The following is a 17,242-nucleotide window of genomic DNA, read 5'->3' on the forward strand; positions in this document are numbered from 1 at the left end:
CCGGCCGACCTCAGCGAGGCCAGCCAGGAGCATCCATGACAGCAGCAGACAGTACAAAAGGACTGATAACCATCATCGCCAATTTTCAATTGCAGACGGCGCAAAATGACTGATAAACATCATCGCCAATTTCCAATTGCAGACAGTACAAAAGGACTGATAACCATCATCTCATTGCCAATTTTCAGTTGCAGACGGTGCTATAGCTGGTAACCGTCTCTGCTACTTTGCAAAGGCAAATTAATGCTGCTGTGTAGCACTGCAGTACCGCGTCTGTCAGCAGCATCCAGTACACATACGGTGACAGTGACAAAAGGCTAAATGAGTTCCATGGTTGCCATGCTATGGCATCTGCCAGGGCAATCCAGGGAAAAAGGGTGCGAAATGATTGTCTGCTGTTGCTTTCACGGAGGAAGGATTGAGTGACGACATTTACCCAGAATCACTCGCGACACTGTTTTGGCCCCATCATGCATTCGGATCTCAACCCAGAATTCCAATGGGTGGGGGAGACTGCGGGAACTATGGGATAGCTATGGGATAGCTACCCACAATGCAATGCTCTGGAAATTGATGCTAGCCTCGGTACATGGACGCACGCCGCCGAATTAATGCGCTTAGTGTGGCCGCGTGCACTCGACTTTATACAATCTGTTTTAAAAAAACGGTTTCTGTAAAATTGGAATAATCCCGTAGTGTAGACATACCCACTGTCTCTAGAGCACCTAATGAAAAGGACACTGTAAAGTAAGCTTGAAAGTCTAGCAGGGCATGTTGTTGGGGACTGTGTATTGGGGGATCTGCGGAGCAGATTAATACACTGCTCTTTACAGTGGCTCTATTGTCTTCCTGTAAAGTTTCTCTTTGCTATTGAAAGTTCTTACCCCCTGTGAAGTACTGCATTGTGTGTGCAATGACTATTAGGCAGGATGGGCAGGGATGGTGTCCCTAGCCTCTGTTTGCCAGAAGCTGGTAATGGGTGAAGGGATGGATCACTTGGTGATTACCTGTTCTATTCATTCCCTCTGGGGCACCTGGCATTGTCCAGTCGGAAAACAGGATACTGAGCTAGATGGACCTTTGGTCTGACCCAGCATGGCCGTTCTTATGTGCTCCAGTGATTCACCTGAACTTTCCATAGACAGTGCAGCCCTAGCCATCCTGTAGGTTAATCAACAGTCTTATGCCTACAATCCTGACAGTGGAAACAAGATCACTTTTTAATGATGCTCCAAGAATCTCCCTATTACTCTCTGCCATTTCCTGTCTGTGCTGACACTTAAAACTGGGCTGAAGGAGCGCTTGGGCCCAGGCAACGGCAGTTAGGCATGTGCCTTTGTGGTAGGCCCATCTTTCCCATGAGTAATTCCTCCAGGGCAGGGAGCCTTGTATCTTAGTGTAAACAGGTTTGAGCATCTTGCTCTGTAGTGTACTGTGCAGTGAAAAGAGTTTGTTGATTTCAGAAGTAAAGAAGACCGGTGTTCATTGGAGAGAACGCAGCAAAGTGAAGAGCACTGCAGACAGGTGAGTGCCAGGACAGTGCGTGTGCTGAAGGGAGACTGGAGTCCATGCAGCTGTCAGGGGGTTGTGCCGGGAAGGGGGGTGAAAGGCAGAGGAGTGTGTCTCTGTGGAGAGATCAGGGTCGCACTGGGTGAATGGGCTATTTGTGTCAGTACAGGGCCCGGGAATGGGGTAAGGCAGGTTTGTGTGTCTGCAGAGAGGAGAATGAGAGGCCCCTTGGGCAGTGATGAGCTGCCAAAATCTAAACAACCGGTTCCCTATAAAAAGTTCTGATTTAAAGGGGGGGAGCGGGGGAGGGGCCAGGGAGAGATCGTCGTGGGGCCGGAGGCCCCTGCAGGGCCTGGGTCAATTGCCCCACTTGCCCCTCCACACACACACCTTGCTGGGCCATTCAAAAAGTGGCAGTAGGATGACTCCAGAGCTCAGCTGAGCTGCCCAGCTGGTGCCGGCAGCTGGCCACGCTGCAGCTGGGGGAAAGTGGGGGAAGGGCCAGGGAGCCTCAGCCTCCCCAGCTGGGAATCCTGGGAGCAACAGGATGGTCCGGCCCACAGACCAGAGTTCTTTTCCCACCCTCTGGCCCTTTAACAACCGGTTCTCCACAGAGGTCTAATTTTAGCAATCGGTTCTTGAGAACCTGTGGGAACCTGCACCAGCTCACCACTGCCTTTGGGGGAAGATAGGATCTGTGCTTGGTCTGTAACCACTTTCCTCCGAGGAGTTCAACAGTGCATAGCAGAATGGAGTCCTGGCCCATGACTGGGGCTGCTAGTCAGTGCCGTAACACAAATACGTAATATGAGGGGTCAGGTGGGTGGAGAAAGGCAGCAGCTTGTGGGATTTGTATGTCAGTGAGAGGGGCTAGGCAGGGGTTTGTGGGGGTTGTGTCTCAGTGGGAGAGTTAGGGAGGTGGAGAAGGGGGAGCTGTGGATCCTGCCTGTGTCTGATCAAGCTGGTGGGTAGGGTATGCATTATCCCCCTGTTATTGGTCCTTCTTTGCAGCTCTCCATCTTGCTTGATCTGGTGAGCTACTGCTGTGAGCAAAGTCCTGAGGCCTTGGCTCTGTATTATGATGAACTTGCCAACTTGATTGAGAAACAGAAAGGGAATTTGGATTCGCAAATCCTGGTATGTTATAGAGTGGTTTGTATTCAGTCAATGATACTAACCCTTTGGTGACATGCACGTTAACCAGGCATCTGTGTAAGAATCACATTGGACAGCATCTGTGTAGGAATCACATTCCTGTCTGAAAAAGTTATTCCTGTTATTGCTACAGGTGACGCCTAGGAGTCCTGTAACTGACTGAGATTAGATGGAAAATCCAGTCTTTCAGCTTGTTTACTCTTTTGTTTGCATACCCGGAGTGGTCTGTTGTTGGTGTACGCCTTTCACACAGCCATGGTGGAGAGAGAAACCTTTTTAAAAATAGCAAGTGTGGTTGTAAATGTACCAGACATAGCGGGGGGCGGAGGGGAGATCAAGGGCAGGGATAGAACCTGAAACTACTTTAAACTTTTTTTTTTTTTTTTTACTTGTCATCCTTTTTAAACATGCAGGGCTCTCTAATGTCCAAGGGTTTGGAGGAGACACCATGGGGCTGTTTGGGCTGCTTAGTGGGGGAGCAAGTTGGGACTTCTGCCTGCAGAGAGTCTTGATTGACCTTGCCTTTCCCCTTACTTGAGAGCTCTTTCAAACCCTGCTTTCCCTTCTACTGTACCTACTGGGGAAGGTAGCAGGTCAGATTGGGGGTTGGGAGGGTGGCTGGTGGGGAATATGAGACCATGGGAGAAGCTATTGTAGGGGTGGTCTTACGCTGTCGGGGCACAGGAGGCAGGACTGGTATTGGGAGGAGGGTGGAACTTGGCTGTACCAAGACCACAGCAACCATAGTTCATTAGCCAGTGCTGAAAGTCCAGAGTGTTTAGTGCCATTGGCTGAGGGTTGCAGAGATGACCTTGCGTTCTGCTTTGAAGCCTCTATGGCTGTGTCTTCATTAGGAAAAAGTGTGTTCTTACCTTGAGTCAGCTAATATTAGATAAAATCGTAGCCCAGATGAGATGGTTTGGAGTTCTCACATGTTAGCAGGTCAAGGTTAAAACTATGGGGAGCTTAGTCTATAATTCAACCTGCCAGTTCATGTGAAGTCTACACATTGCCTTGTCTTCACTGGGATTTTATCTTGAGCAACCCACTCTCCCCCTTCATCCCCTACCCAAGTGAAGACAAGGCCTGTGTAGTTGGGAGATGGAAGAAGAACAAACCAATGTTGTGAGCAGTGGCAGCAGAGTGGCTGCCTGAGAGCTGGGGGCCCCAAGTAATCCAGTATTGTGCATCAAACACAGCTTGCCGTGGGGAAAGGAATGATCATCCTGCACAGAATCTGTCAATGGGGACCACCGTCTGTCTTTGGGTGGCCACAGCCTGATAAACCCCACTGCTAGAGAGCCCAGGGCTTTTTATGGCATGTTTTATTAGCCTCAGAAAGAAAAAGGTTGAGAATCCTTGCTCTAGAATAACCTGTGGGTGCACATGAGCCTATGTAAAGAGGTGGGGAACAGGCAGCAGCAGGTAGGGAAGCTGGATAGTGCAATAATCTTAAAATATTTGGATGTGGCAGAGACCTTCCCCTCCACGGTAGCTGAGTCAAACTGAATCAAGGACATGGGAGAATAATCACAATAATATCTGGTGGTTTCATAGCACTTTTCATTTCAAAGGCAGTGAGTAGCATTTTAGGGGTAGGGAAGTTGAGCCACAGACTGGGTAGTGATTGGCCCAAGGTCACATGGCGCATCTGGGAATAGGACCCAGGTCTCTTCAGTCCCAGTCCAATGCTCTGGCCACTGGGCCATATAAGTGTATGAAATGCAGGGGGAAGAGGATGTTCTTCCCTTTTCAGGGAGAAAGAGATACTGGAAACCAATTAAGATCCCCACCCCTACCTTAGGCATTTGTTCAGCTGTTTCCTATGTGTAATTTCTTGGAGCTTTCCTACTCCCTCCAGACTGTTGGATTAGCTCTCTGCCCCTCATCCAATCCCATTCATTTCTTTCTCTCCCTCAGCCATCACTGATGATTTAACAGTGTAAAGTGCATGGGATCCAATTTGCATGACATGCAGCATTTAACATACTGTGGGTCAGGTGTTCAGACAAAAACCTTCTCATGGATGCCACCTCTCCCAGGCCCATGGCTCCCCTGCTGCAACTAGAAGGCTTGGTTGCATTCAGAATACATATTAAGAGAGTAGTAAGTAGAGAAGATGTTCACTGCAGCTGCTTAGCAAAATCCGAATTTTGTGTCTCAGCTGTTGGTTTCCTTTTCCTTGCCCAGGCTCCATGGCTCCTTTCAGCCTGCTCTGATCTCTCCAGGACTCTTTAGTTTGGTTCTGCTCTCCTTTGTATCTGTTGCCCCTCTTGTTTGGGGTCATCTTCAGATTTGATCACAGTTTAATTTATACCGAAGGAACAACTGAAAAAGGAGGAGGAATGCTGGTTACAGCTCCGAGCAGGGAGAGTGCCTGAGTAATGTTTCCTTCATCTTTGAATAGTGTCCCTGTGGGCAGCCCACTTCAAGTGTTCAGATAGTTATGTTTGGTATTTTGACTCGTTTATATTGTGGAAAAAAGTGATGCTGCCTCCATGGCTGACTCTGCCCAGTAATTAATGATGCTGACTGCCCGGCAACTAATGATATCTCTGTCCCTCTCCCCCAGCCAATGGGAGCTACGGGGTGTAGTGTCTATAGTGGACATTGTCTGCAGCATGTCTGCCTGCGTCTCTCCTCCGCGGGCCGCAATGGGGAGGTTCTCGGGCCACAGATGGCCCGCAGGCCGGAAGTTTGAGACCCCTGGTCTAATGTCTTCCCACAATCAGAGACTCTACTCCTAGCTGGGACCTGCACCTAGTCCTTAATTGCCTCATGAAGCATCTATTTGAACCAATAACCATGTGTTTGTTCTTAGACTGTTTTCACAGATAAATCTTTCTGGTAGCAATCACTTCTGCCCAAAGGATCCTAGAATCCTAGACTTAAGGTCAGAAGGGACCATTATGATCATCTAGTCTGACCTCCTGCACAATGCAGACCACAGAATCTCACGCACCCACTCCTGTATCAAACCTGTGCCTGAGCCATTGAAGTCCTCAAATCATGGTTTAAAGACATCAAGATGCAGAGAACCTTCCAGCAAGTGACCCGTGCCCCACGCTGCAGAGAAAGGCGAAAACCCCCCAGGGCCTCTGCCAATCTGCCCTGGAGGAAAATTCCTTCCTGACCCCAAATATGGCGGTCAGCTAAATCCTGAGCATGTGGGCAAGACTCACCAGCCAGACACCCAGGAAAGAATTATCTGTAGTAACTCAGATCCCAACCCATCTAACATCCCATCACAAGCCATTGGGCATATTTACCGCTAGTAGTCAAAGATGAATTAATTGCCAAAATTAGGCTATCCCATTATACCCTCCCCTCCCATAAACTTATCAAGCTTAGTCTTGAAGCCAGATATGTCTTTTGCCCCCACTACTCCCCTTGGAAGGCTGTTCCAGAACTTCACTCCTCTGATGGTTAGAAACCTTTGCCTAATTTCAAGTCTAAACTTCCTGATAGCCAGTTTATATCCATTTGTTCTTGTGTTGTCGGCACAGAGTGCCCGAGGACAGCAACAGCGGGGTTCATTGCCCGGTGTGCTTCGTGCCAATGAACACACCAAGGTGGAGATGCAGACAAAGTTTATCTGAGATCTCAAAGCGATGCTGAAGGGGTTGGTTTATGGCGGTTCGAGCTGCTCCAGAGTCTACTAGAAAGTCTATTTCCGAATTTCCCACCCGCATTTTTACTCGGGGTTCCGGGGGCAGGATAGTCCGTCTCCCCTGACACCCCTATTCTTGATCCTCTGCTGCCATCATAGAGGTACCTTCCTTTTCAGGGCACTCATTTTTCCAATGTCCCTCCTTCTGGCATATGGCACACTGGTTGCGACCCAGACGCCTTTCCTGTGAGCCAGGGCGCCCACGTCGACGGCCTCTCATTCCCCGGCCCCTTCCACCACCTTCCTGAAACTTTCCCTTTCCACCGGCCTGTACTGCTGCAACCATCATTTTCACTTGCCTCTTTTCCTTCTCTCCCTCTCTAAGGCTGTAAGCCCTGTTTGCCGTTTCTAGAATCTGTGCCATGGACATGCCCATTAAGTCCTCCTTTTTCTGTAATTTCTTTTTAATATCAGGGGCCGCGCTGCTGGTAAAAATACCTTTTATAATCACCTCAGTTGCTTCGTTATCAGGGTCTGCGTTAGTATTTTGCCGAATGGCGTCCCGGATGCGCTGCAGAAAAGCGACCGGACTTTCCTTTGGCTCCTGTATTAGCTCATACGGCTTTGCCCAATTGTTATGTCGGACAGCCGAGTGTCGGAGTCCGTGCAAAAGCAGTTCTTTATACAGATTGAGGTGGGTCTGATCCAGTGGATCATTAGGATTCCACCTTGGATCCGCTGTGGGGACCATATCGGCAGGAATGGGGACATGATCCCGATCCTGATCGTGCCTTCGCTATGCCTCTTCCCTTGCCTTAGACACAACCTGGTTCCGCTCCACCTCAGACAATAGGGTCCTCATGAGGATATTACAGTCATCCCAGTCAGGCTTGTGGCTGGCAAAACATCCCTCAAAAACCGAAATAAACTTGCTTGGGTTCGTGGAGAATTCTCCTGCCTGTGCCTTAAAGGCTGCTAGGTCCACTGGGTTAAAGGGCACATGTGTGTAAACTAGCATGGTGGCGGCGTTTCAATTGTCCGTCCCTGGCCGGGCTACCACTGTCTCGGTAATCAACGGATAGAATCCCACTAAGGGGGCAATCTCTGGGACCCGAGGCACCTCGTCTTTATATGGTGGGGGTGTAGGAGCCGAAGGGGACACCGACTCTGCCATTACAACCGGGGAGGGATTCAAGGGACTAACAGCAGTTACTACCGAACCTGTCGGAGTCAAATTACATCTCTGCAAAAGATCTGACCTATTTCTTAACAACATAAACAACTGTACATACATATGTTCATTCCATTTACCCGTTCGCTGACAAAACAGAAGCAATTGAAGGATCGTATTATAATTAAGTGATCCCTCCGGTGGCCACCTTTCCTGGCCCTTTAGTTGGTACTGAGGCCAGTCTACTGTACAGAATCTTTTCAGTTTACTTTTAGTCAATGGATCCGATTCAAACACTCTCCAATTCGCCAAAATGCATTCTAAGGGTGTACACCGTGCCCTTCCTGTACTCTGTCCCTGCCCCATACTCTAGGGAGACACTGGGCGTCCCCAGGTCTTAACAGGCAAAAAGTTCACACCACTGGACTGTTCCTACCTTATCCACGAGACCGGTTCCCCACCGTCACCCGCAGCCGCTTCTCCACTACTCGAGCGCGTTGCACTGTAGTGCCCTCCGGGGTCGACCACACCGCGTCTCCGCCGAGGCCCCCGATGAAGTCACCGGTGCGCGCTGGGTGTCGGTCGTTGCCGCAATCCGTCGACCGCCGGGAGGGGTCCGGGCAAGGCTAAATTTCAGCCTCGAGCCCACCCAGGGACGCCAAGACTGTTGCCGGCACAGAGTGCCCGAGGACAGCAACAGCGGGGTTCGTTGCCCGGTGTGCTTCGCGCCAATGAACACACCAAGGTGGAGAAGCAGACAAAGTTTATCTGAGATCTCAAAGCGATGCAAGGAGACAGACACGTCTCAAATCAAGCACACAGCTACAAGCAACTTTTCTCTTTTTATACATAACTTTAGCTAAGCTCTTCCTTCCCCCCTCCCCCTTTTCCCCCTCCCACCCCCCTGTAGCAATTACACTGAGCAGTAGCAATTACATTAAGTGGTTAAGTCATGCTTGGCATCTAACAGTCTAGTTCGTTAGTAACTCTTTTGGAACCATTATCCTGTCTTATTCCCTTTGATCTGTTATCTTGCCCCTTAGCCAGAGGCATACAGGCCTCATTATTATTTCCTGGTACCGGTGTGAGTGGGGTTGCACCTGATAACTAGCTGTTACACATTCCATTCTCTGTTGCTGGCTTGTTAGGTCGATTAAAGTTCAAACATGGAAGGGCTTTGGTTAGACATGGAGGGACTTTGGTTCATTCAGGCCTAGTGCAAGAAGGCTTCATTGACACTGTGGTCTTCCACCCTCCTGAGTTACCTAGGGTTATGCCTAATGACACCAACACTTGTGTCCACATTGGTACGGAGCTTAAATAATTCCTCTCCCTTCCTGGTATTTATTCCTCTGATATATTTATAGACAGCAATCATATCTCCCCTCAGCCTTCTTTTGGTTAGGCTAAACAAGCCAAGCTCTTTGAGTCTCCTTTCATAAGACAGGTTTTCCATTCCTCGGATCATCCTAGTAGCCCTTCTCTGTACCTGTTCCAGGTTGAATTAATCCTTCTTAAATATGGGACACCAGAACTGCACACAATATTCCAGATGAGGTCTCACCAGTGCTTGTATAACGGTACTAACACCTCCTTATCCTTACTGGAAATACCTCGCCTGATGCATCCCAAGACTGCATTAGCTTTTTTAATAGCCATATCACATTGGTGGCTCATAGTCATCCTGTGATCAACCAATACTCCGAGGTCCTTCTCCTCCTCTGTTACTTCCAATTTATGTGTCCCCAATTTATAACCAAAATTCTTGTTATTAATCCCTAAATACATGACCTTGCACTTTTCACTATTAAATTTCATCCTAGTACTATTACTCCAGTTTACAAGGTCATCCAGATCTTCCTGTATGATATCCCGGTCCTTCTCTGTATTAGCAATACCTCTCAGCTTTGTGTCATCCGCAAACTTTATTAGCACATTCCCACTTTTTGTGCCAAGGTCAGTAATAAAAAGATTAAATAAGATTGGTCCCAAAACCGATTCCTGAGGAACTCCACTAGTAACCTACTTCTTGCCTGACAGTTCACCTTTCAGTATGACCCGTTGTTGTCTCCCCTTTAACCAGTTCCTTATCCACCTTTCAATTTTCATATTGATCCCCATCTTTTCCAATTCCTTATCAAATGCCTTACTGAAATCGAGGTAAATTAGATCCACTGCATTTCCTTTGTCTAAAAAATCTGTTACTTTCTTAAAGAAGGAGATCAGTTTGGTTTGGCACGATCTACCTTTTGTAAAATCATGTTGTATTTTGTCCCAATTACCATTGACCTCAATGTCCTTACCTACTTTCTCCTTCAAATTTTTTTCCAAGACCTTGCATTCTACAGATGTCAAACTGACAGGCCTGTAGTTGCCCAGATCACATTTTTCCCCCTTCTTAAAGATAGGAACTATGTTAGCAATTCTCCAGTCATAAGGTACAACCCCTGAGTTTACAAATTCATTACAAAATTTTGCTAATGGGCTTGCAATTTCATGTGCCAGTTCCTTTAATATTCTTGGATGAAGATTATCTGGGCCCCCTGATTTCGTCCCATTAAGCTGTTGGAGTTTGGCTTCTACCTCGGATGTGGTAATATCTACCTCCATATCCTCATTCCTATTTGTCATCCTACCATTATCTCTAAGCTCCTCATTAGCCTCATTAAAGACTGAGGCAAGTATTTGTTTAGATATTGGGTCATGCCTAGATTATCCTTAACCTCCACTCCATCCTCAGTGTTTAGCGGTCCCACTTCTTTTTTCTTTGTTTTCTTCTTATTTATATGGCTATAGAACCTTTTACTATTGGTTTTAATTCCCTTTGCAAGCGAAAACTCTACATGGCTTTTAGCCTTTCTGACTTTATCCCTACATGTTCTGACCTCAATAAGGTAGCTTTCCTTGCTGATCACTCCCATCTTCCATTCCTTGTAGGCTTTCTGCTTTTTCTTAATCACCTCTCTGAGATGCTTGCTCATCCAGCTTGGTCTACAACTCCTGCCTATGATTTTTTTCCTCTTTCTTGGGATGCAGGCTTCTGATAGTTTCTGCAACTTTGACTTGAAGTAATTTCAGGCCTCCTCTGCCTTTAGATCCACAAGTTCTTCAGCCCAATCCACTTCCCTAACTAATTTCCTTAATTCTTTAACCCTTTTGAAATAAAAAACCCTAGTCCCAGATCTATTTTTGTTTATCCTTCCGTTTATTTTAAACTGAATTAGCTCATGATCGCTCGAACCAAGGTTGTCCCCTACAACCATTTCTTCTATGAGGTCCTCACTACTCACCAAAACCAAATCTAAAATGGCATCCCGTCTTGTTGGTTCAGCAACTACTTGGTGAAGGAATCCATCAGCTATTGCATCTAGGAAAATCTGAGCCCTATTATTATTACTAGCACTTGTCCTCCAGTCTATATCTGGGAAGTTAAAGTCTCCCATGATCACACAATTCCCATTAGTGTTTACTTCATTTAAAAACATTAAAGAGGTCTCTATCCATATCTAAATTAGATCTCGGCGATCTGTAGCACACCCCAAGCACTATCTCAGGGGAGGCTCTAGTAGCTTTCTTTCCCAATGTGATTTTTGCCCAGACAGACTCTATCTTATCTTATCCATTCCATCCCTTCTTATTTCTTTACAGTCTACCTCATCATTGATATACAATGCTACTCCACCACCTTTGCCTTTATTTCTGTCTTTCCTAAACTAGGAGAATTGGGGGCTTTAACGGTGGACCCCTTCCATTTATGGCATTCGCCAGAGAAAAAGTGTCGCTATGGGCCCATCCGAGATTCATACGTAAAGCTTTCTCAGAATTTCATGTTAATCAAATTATACATCCCTTGGTTTTCTTCCCAAGACTTCATCAGATTAGTCAAGAAGCTATATTCTATAATCTAGATGTCAGGAGGGCATTAGCCTTTTACCTAGACAGGACGAAACCATTTACAAAATCTCCTGTTCTACTTGTACCAATTGCAGACAGAAACAAGGGTTTGTTGCTTTTGAAACAGAGGTTATCAAAGTGGATCTCTGGTTGTACTGAGACTTATTGTGACAGAACTCATGTCCAATCCCCTTCAAGAGTGATAGCACATTCTAGGGCTATAGCCTTATCTAGCGATGTACCAGTTGCAGACATCTGTGGAATGGCACCTTGGTTTTCTCTTCATACCTCTTCTAATCATTATGCCATGGTGCAAAATCACATGCTGCTGTAGGCAGTGCAGTTCTCTCTTCTGTATTGGACTGTGCTCCGAAACTTAGGGAACTACTGGTTGGGAGTCACCTGAAGTGGAGCACCCACAGGGACACTACTCAAAGAAGGAGGAGAGGTTACTCACCTTGTGTTCTTGTAGGGGCTCCACTAGTCACCCTCCTTCCTCTCTGCTTTGGAGACCCCCTTGTGGGTGAGGAAGGAACTGAGGGAGGTTCGCCCACACAGCTCCATATAGCCTTGGTGCAGAGCACAAGGATGTGTGGGCAGAACGGGCACCGTTACCAAAAATCTCTGATCAAAGGCATAGGATTCAGGTGCAGCTGAAGTGGAACACCCATGGGGGGACACACCTCGAAGAACTCCAGTTACTGCTAAAGGTGGATAACTGCTTGTCAAGGCAGAATCCCCACTCTGGCCCCTCGAGTGCAGTAAGTGAGGGCCCGCAAAGATTTTAAAAATTAATACTTGTCACTCCAGGCTTGTATTAAACTCCCAAGGTTACAGCTTCTCTCTGACCTTGGCTTGGTAAACGCTGCCACCACCCAAATGCAAAAAAACCCCTTCGAGCCCAGGAAGAAGCACTTGGGAATTCCTCCCTGTCGGGTACCCTCGAGCCCTTTCACCCCCCCTCTGGGGAAGAGCTGAGAAAGAAAACAAAGGAAATTAGCTGTGGCTATCAGCTAATTAGACAACATGCACAAACCTCTTAGGATACCAAAAATCCAATCCTGTTCTTAAAAAGGGTAAATTTTATTAAAAACAAAAAGGGAAAAAATACATCTGGAACTTAGGCTTTTTGCTATATCTTAAAAGAAACAATTACAAAAATTAAGCACCGAAAATAGCTTTTTGGGGGGGTTCAGCTTAAAGGTTACAAGGAAACAAAAGCATCTGGGGTTAACACAGAGGAGATCCACAAGCCAAAATAAGAAATAAACCTGATAGCGTCTAACTAAACATTCCTTATCTAAATTATTTCTTCTAGGTATGGAAAATATTTTTTCATACCTGGTTCAAACCTTACACAGCATTTCTGCTTATAGCATTGCTGCTCCGTGTCCCTGAAGCCCAGAGAACAACAGACAAAGGGAAAGTTTTTTTTTTCTCAATTTTAAAAAGTTCTACCTTCCCATTGGCTCTTTTGGTCAGGTTCCCACTTCCTTTTCTTTACCTGGGGGACTTTTAACCCTTTACAGGTAAAGCAAGCAGAGAACAGCTACCAAGAGGGTTTTTACAGTTAACTGGCTGGCTGGGTATCCATCAAAGGGAGCTACCCCACCACTTTATTTATCACACCGCTCCTTTCTGTACTCCCAGCGCAGCTCCTTTCACTAGCCCCCTGTGCTAAGCTGTGGTTCTCTTTCTTCCAGGAACGGATTGGGAAGAGTGTGGTGGAGGACTTTTCCAATGACTTTGTGGTAGATCTCACTCCTGCAGTTGATGGGTATGCTAGAGAAGTGCTTAGTGTTAATGCTAATATTATTTATTGTCAATAGTTGAATTTGCTAACATGATGCTGACCGCGACTGACAACTGGCTTCTCTGCAGTGTTCACCTGTTCCCAGTGAAGTCCTTGTATAACCTGGATGAAGATGAGAGTCAGGGAACAATTGTTATCAACCTATTGCCACTGCTGTCACAGAACTGGCTTGGCAAGGATGTTGATGAAATGGCAACTAGGAACCAGGGTAAAAAGTAAGTGATGCCTTCCTTTTAAAATCATTTCACTGTCCAGTAAATTGCAGTCACAGCTCTGTCTCCCTAAATGCCTATCAAATAAATATACAGAAAAGTTAGGCAGGAGCCTGTATTCTTGTCCATTTCTTGTCATTGAAGATGTCTGGGGCTGTGTGATGTGAAAGAGGCAAGATGATACAGTGGTTTGAGTGCTAGCCTGGGACTCAGGAAACCTGGGTGCCATTCCCTGCTCTGCCACAGACTTCCTGTGCTACCTTTGGCAAGTTGCTTAGTCTCCCTTTGCCTCAGTTTCCCATTTGTACAATGGGGTAGAAAGCACTTCCCTGCCTCCTGGAAATGTTGTAATAATAAATATATCAAAGATTGTGATACTGTAGAAGTGGGGTTGATATTAAGTAGAGTGTGTCCCTGCCAGCAGGTAGGGGATCTTGGGGGACAATTACTGCACTGGTGGGGTGCAAAATAAACTTTATTAAGAAAATGCAAAAACAGGGAAAATTCAATAGTGAGGGGTATAGGGTTTGTTAAGGTAGACAATTGGGGAGGGGTTTCTTTTGGTGAACAGTATAGGGGGTTTCAATAGTGGGGTACAATACAGTGGGGTACAATACAGTTGGTAAACAATTAACACTGAAGTATAAGGAGGATATAGATATAATAGGCATCACAGAAACCTGGTGGACTGAGAGCAATCAATGGGACACAATCATTCCGGGGTACAAAATATATCGGAAGGACAGAACAGGCCGTGCAGGGGGAGGAGTGGCACTATATGTTAAAGAAAGTGTAGATTCAAATGAAGTAAAAATCTTAAGCAAATCCACAGGTTCCATAGAGTCTCTATGGATAGAAATTTCATGCTCTAGTAAAAATATAACAGTAGGGATCTATTATCGACCACCTGACCAGGACAGTAATAGTGATGATGAAATGCTAAGGGAAATTAGGCTATCAAAATTAAGAACCCAATAATAGTGGGGGATTTCAATTGTCCCCATATTGACTGGGAACATTTCACTTCAGGACGAAATGCAGAGATAAAATTTCTCGATACTTTAAATGACTGCTTCATGGAGCAGCTGGTACGGGAACCCACAAGGGGAGAGGCGACTCTAGATTTAATCCTGAGTGGAGCGCAGGAGCTGGTCCAAGAGGTAACTATAGCAGAACCGCTTGGAAATAGTGACCATAATACAATAGCATTCAACATCCCTGTGGTGGGAAGAACATCTCAACTGCCCAACACTGTGGCCTTTAATTTCAAAAGGGGGAACTATACAAAAATGAGGGGGTTAGTTAGACAAAAGTTAAAAGGTACAGTGACTAAAGTGAAATCCCTGCAAGTTGCGTGGGCCCTTTTTAAAGACACCATAATAGAGGCCCAACTTCAATGTATACCCCAAATTAAGAAAAACAGTAAAAGAACTAAAAAAGAGCCACCGTGGCTTAACAACCATGTAAAAGAAGCAGTGAGAGATAAAAAGACTTCCTTTAAAAAGTGGAAGTCAAATCCTTGTGAGGCAAATAGAAAGGAGCACAAACACTGCCAACTTAAGTGCAAGAGTGTAATAAGTAAAGCCAAAGAGGAGTTTGAAGAACAGCTAGCCAAAAACTCCAAAGGTAATAACAAAATGTTTTTTAAGTACATCAGAAGCAGGAAGCCTGCTAAACAACCAGTGGGGCCCCTTGATGATCAAAATTCAAAAGGAGCGCTTAAAGATGATAAAGTCATTGCAGAGAAACTAAATGGATTCTTTGCTTCAGTCTTCACGGCTGAGGATGTTAGGGAGATTCCCAAACCTGAGCTGGCTTTTGTAGGTGACAAATCTGAGGAACTGTCACAGATTGAAGTGTCACTAGAGGAGGTATTGGAATTAATTGATAAACTCAACATTAACAAGTCACCGGGACCAGATGGCATTCACCCAAGAGTTCTGAAAGAACTCAAATGTGAAGTTGCGGAACTATTAACTAAGGTTTGTAACCTGTCCTTTAAATCGGCTTCGGTACCCAGTGACTGGAAGTTAGCTAATGTAACGCCAATATTTAAAAAGGGCTCTAGGGGTGATCCCGGCAATTACAGACCGGTAAGTCTAACGTCGGTACCGGGCAAATTAGTTGAAACAATAGTAAAGAATAAAATTGTCAGACACATAGAAAAACATAAACTCTTGAGCAATAGTCAACATGGTTTCTGTAAAGGGAAATCGTGTCTTACTAATCTATTAGAGTTCTTTGAAGGGGTCAACAAACATGTGGACAAGGGGGATCCGGTGGACATAGTAAACTTAGATTTCCAGAAAGCCTTTGACAAGGTCCCTCACCAAAGGCCCTTACGTAAATTAAGCTGTCATGGGATAAAAGGAAAGGTCCTTTCATGGATTGAGAACTGGTTAAAGGACAGGGAACAAAGGGTAGGAATTAATGGTAAATTCTCAGAATGGAGAGGGGTAACTAGTGGTGTTCCCCAAGGGTCAGTCCTAGGACCAATCCTATTCAATTTATTCATAAATGATCTGGAGAAAGGGGTAAACAGTGAGGTGGCAAAGTTTGCAGATGATACTAAACTACTCAAGATAGTTAAGACCAAAGCAGATTGTGAAGAACTTCAAAAAGATCTCACAAAACTAAGTGATTGGGCAACAAAATGGCAAATGAAATTTAATGTGGATAAATGTAAAGTAATGCACATTGGAAAAAATAACCCCAACTATACATACAACATGATGGGGGGCTAATTTAGCTACAACGAGTCAGGAAAAAGATCTTGGAGTTATCGTGGATAGTTCTCTGAAGATGTCCACGCAGTGTGCAGAAGCGGTCAAAAAAGCAAACAGGATGTTAGGAATCATTAAAAAGGGGATAGAGAACAAGACTGAGAATATATTATTGCCCTTATATAAATCCATGGTACGCCCACATCTCGAATACTGTGTACAGATGTGGTCTCCTCACCTCAAAAAAGATATTCTAGCACTAGAAAAGGTTCAGAAAAGAGCAACTAAAATGATTAGGGGTTTAGAGAGGGTCCCATATGAGGAAAGATTAAAGAGGCTAGGACTCTTCAGTTTGGAAAAGAGAAGACTAAGGGGGGACATGATAGAGGTATATAAAATCATGAGTGATGTTGAGAAAGTGGATAAGGAAAAGTTATTTACTTATTCCCATAATACAAGAACTAGGGGTCACCAAATGAAATTAATAGGCAGCAGGTTTAAAACAAATAAAAGGAAGTTCTTCTTCACGCAGCGCACAGTCAACTTGTGGAACTCCTTACCTGAGGAGGCTGTGAAGGCTAGGACTATAACAATGTTTAAAAGGGGACTGGATAAATTCATGGTGGCTGAGTCCATAAATGGCTATTAGCCAGGATGGGTAAGAATGGTGTCCCTAGCCTCTGTTCGTCAGAGGATGGAGATGGATGGCAGGAGAGAGATCACTTGATCATTGCCTGTTAGGTTCACTCCCTCAGGGGCACCTGGCATTGGCCACTGTCGGTAGACAGATACTGGGCTAGATGGACCTTTGGTCTGACCCGGTACAGCCTTTCTTATGTTCTTATGTTAAGTAGCTAACAATTTCTTTGTAAAAAGGTGTGTCACAGCGGCATATAACCAACTAACAGTTATGGAAAAATACGTTAAATAACAAACAATTTTAGGTAAAATGTGTCACAGTGGTGTAAATGTAGAATGTGAGGTGTATCAGAGAGGAAAAAGTAACCAATGGGGTTTTGTGCTAGACTTCAGCAATACAATTGAGGTTTGGCAGTAGGAGCACAGAGACACAGACACACAGAGAACAAGCAGGCTAGGAAGACACAGAGAACAAACAGGCTGTAAGTTTAAGCAGCAAGGACTTCTGGGAAGTTC

General features: G+C 45.5%; 1 protein-coding gene across 4 annotated transcripts in view; it reads left to right on the plus strand.

The window, feature by feature from the left end:
* The window catches only part of FANCD2 (FA complementation group D2), a 199,405-nt gene that overhangs the window by 63,799 nt on the left and 118,364 nt on the right, over window positions 1–17,242 (plus strand). For all 4 annotated transcript variants that reach the window (XM_045023931.1, XM_045023930.1, XM_045023928.1 and 1 more), the window contains 4 exons: window positions 1,464–1,524; window positions 2,521–2,646; window positions 13,043–13,116; window positions 13,221–13,367. In XM_045023931.1, coding sequence (XP_044879866.1) covers window positions 1,464–1,524; window positions 2,521–2,646; window positions 13,043–13,116; window positions 13,221–13,367 — 408 coding nt within the window. The remainder of the gene's footprint in view (window positions 1–1,463; window positions 1,525–2,520; window positions 2,647–13,042; window positions 13,117–13,220; window positions 13,368–17,242) is intronic.

The sequence above is a fragment of the Mauremys mutica genome, chromosome 7 (genome assembly GCF_020497125.1).
Source record: "Mauremys mutica isolate MM-2020 ecotype Southern chromosome 7, ASM2049712v1, whole genome shotgun sequence".
NCBI classification, from domain to species: Eukaryota; Metazoa; Chordata; order Testudines; family Geoemydidae; genus Mauremys; species Mauremys mutica.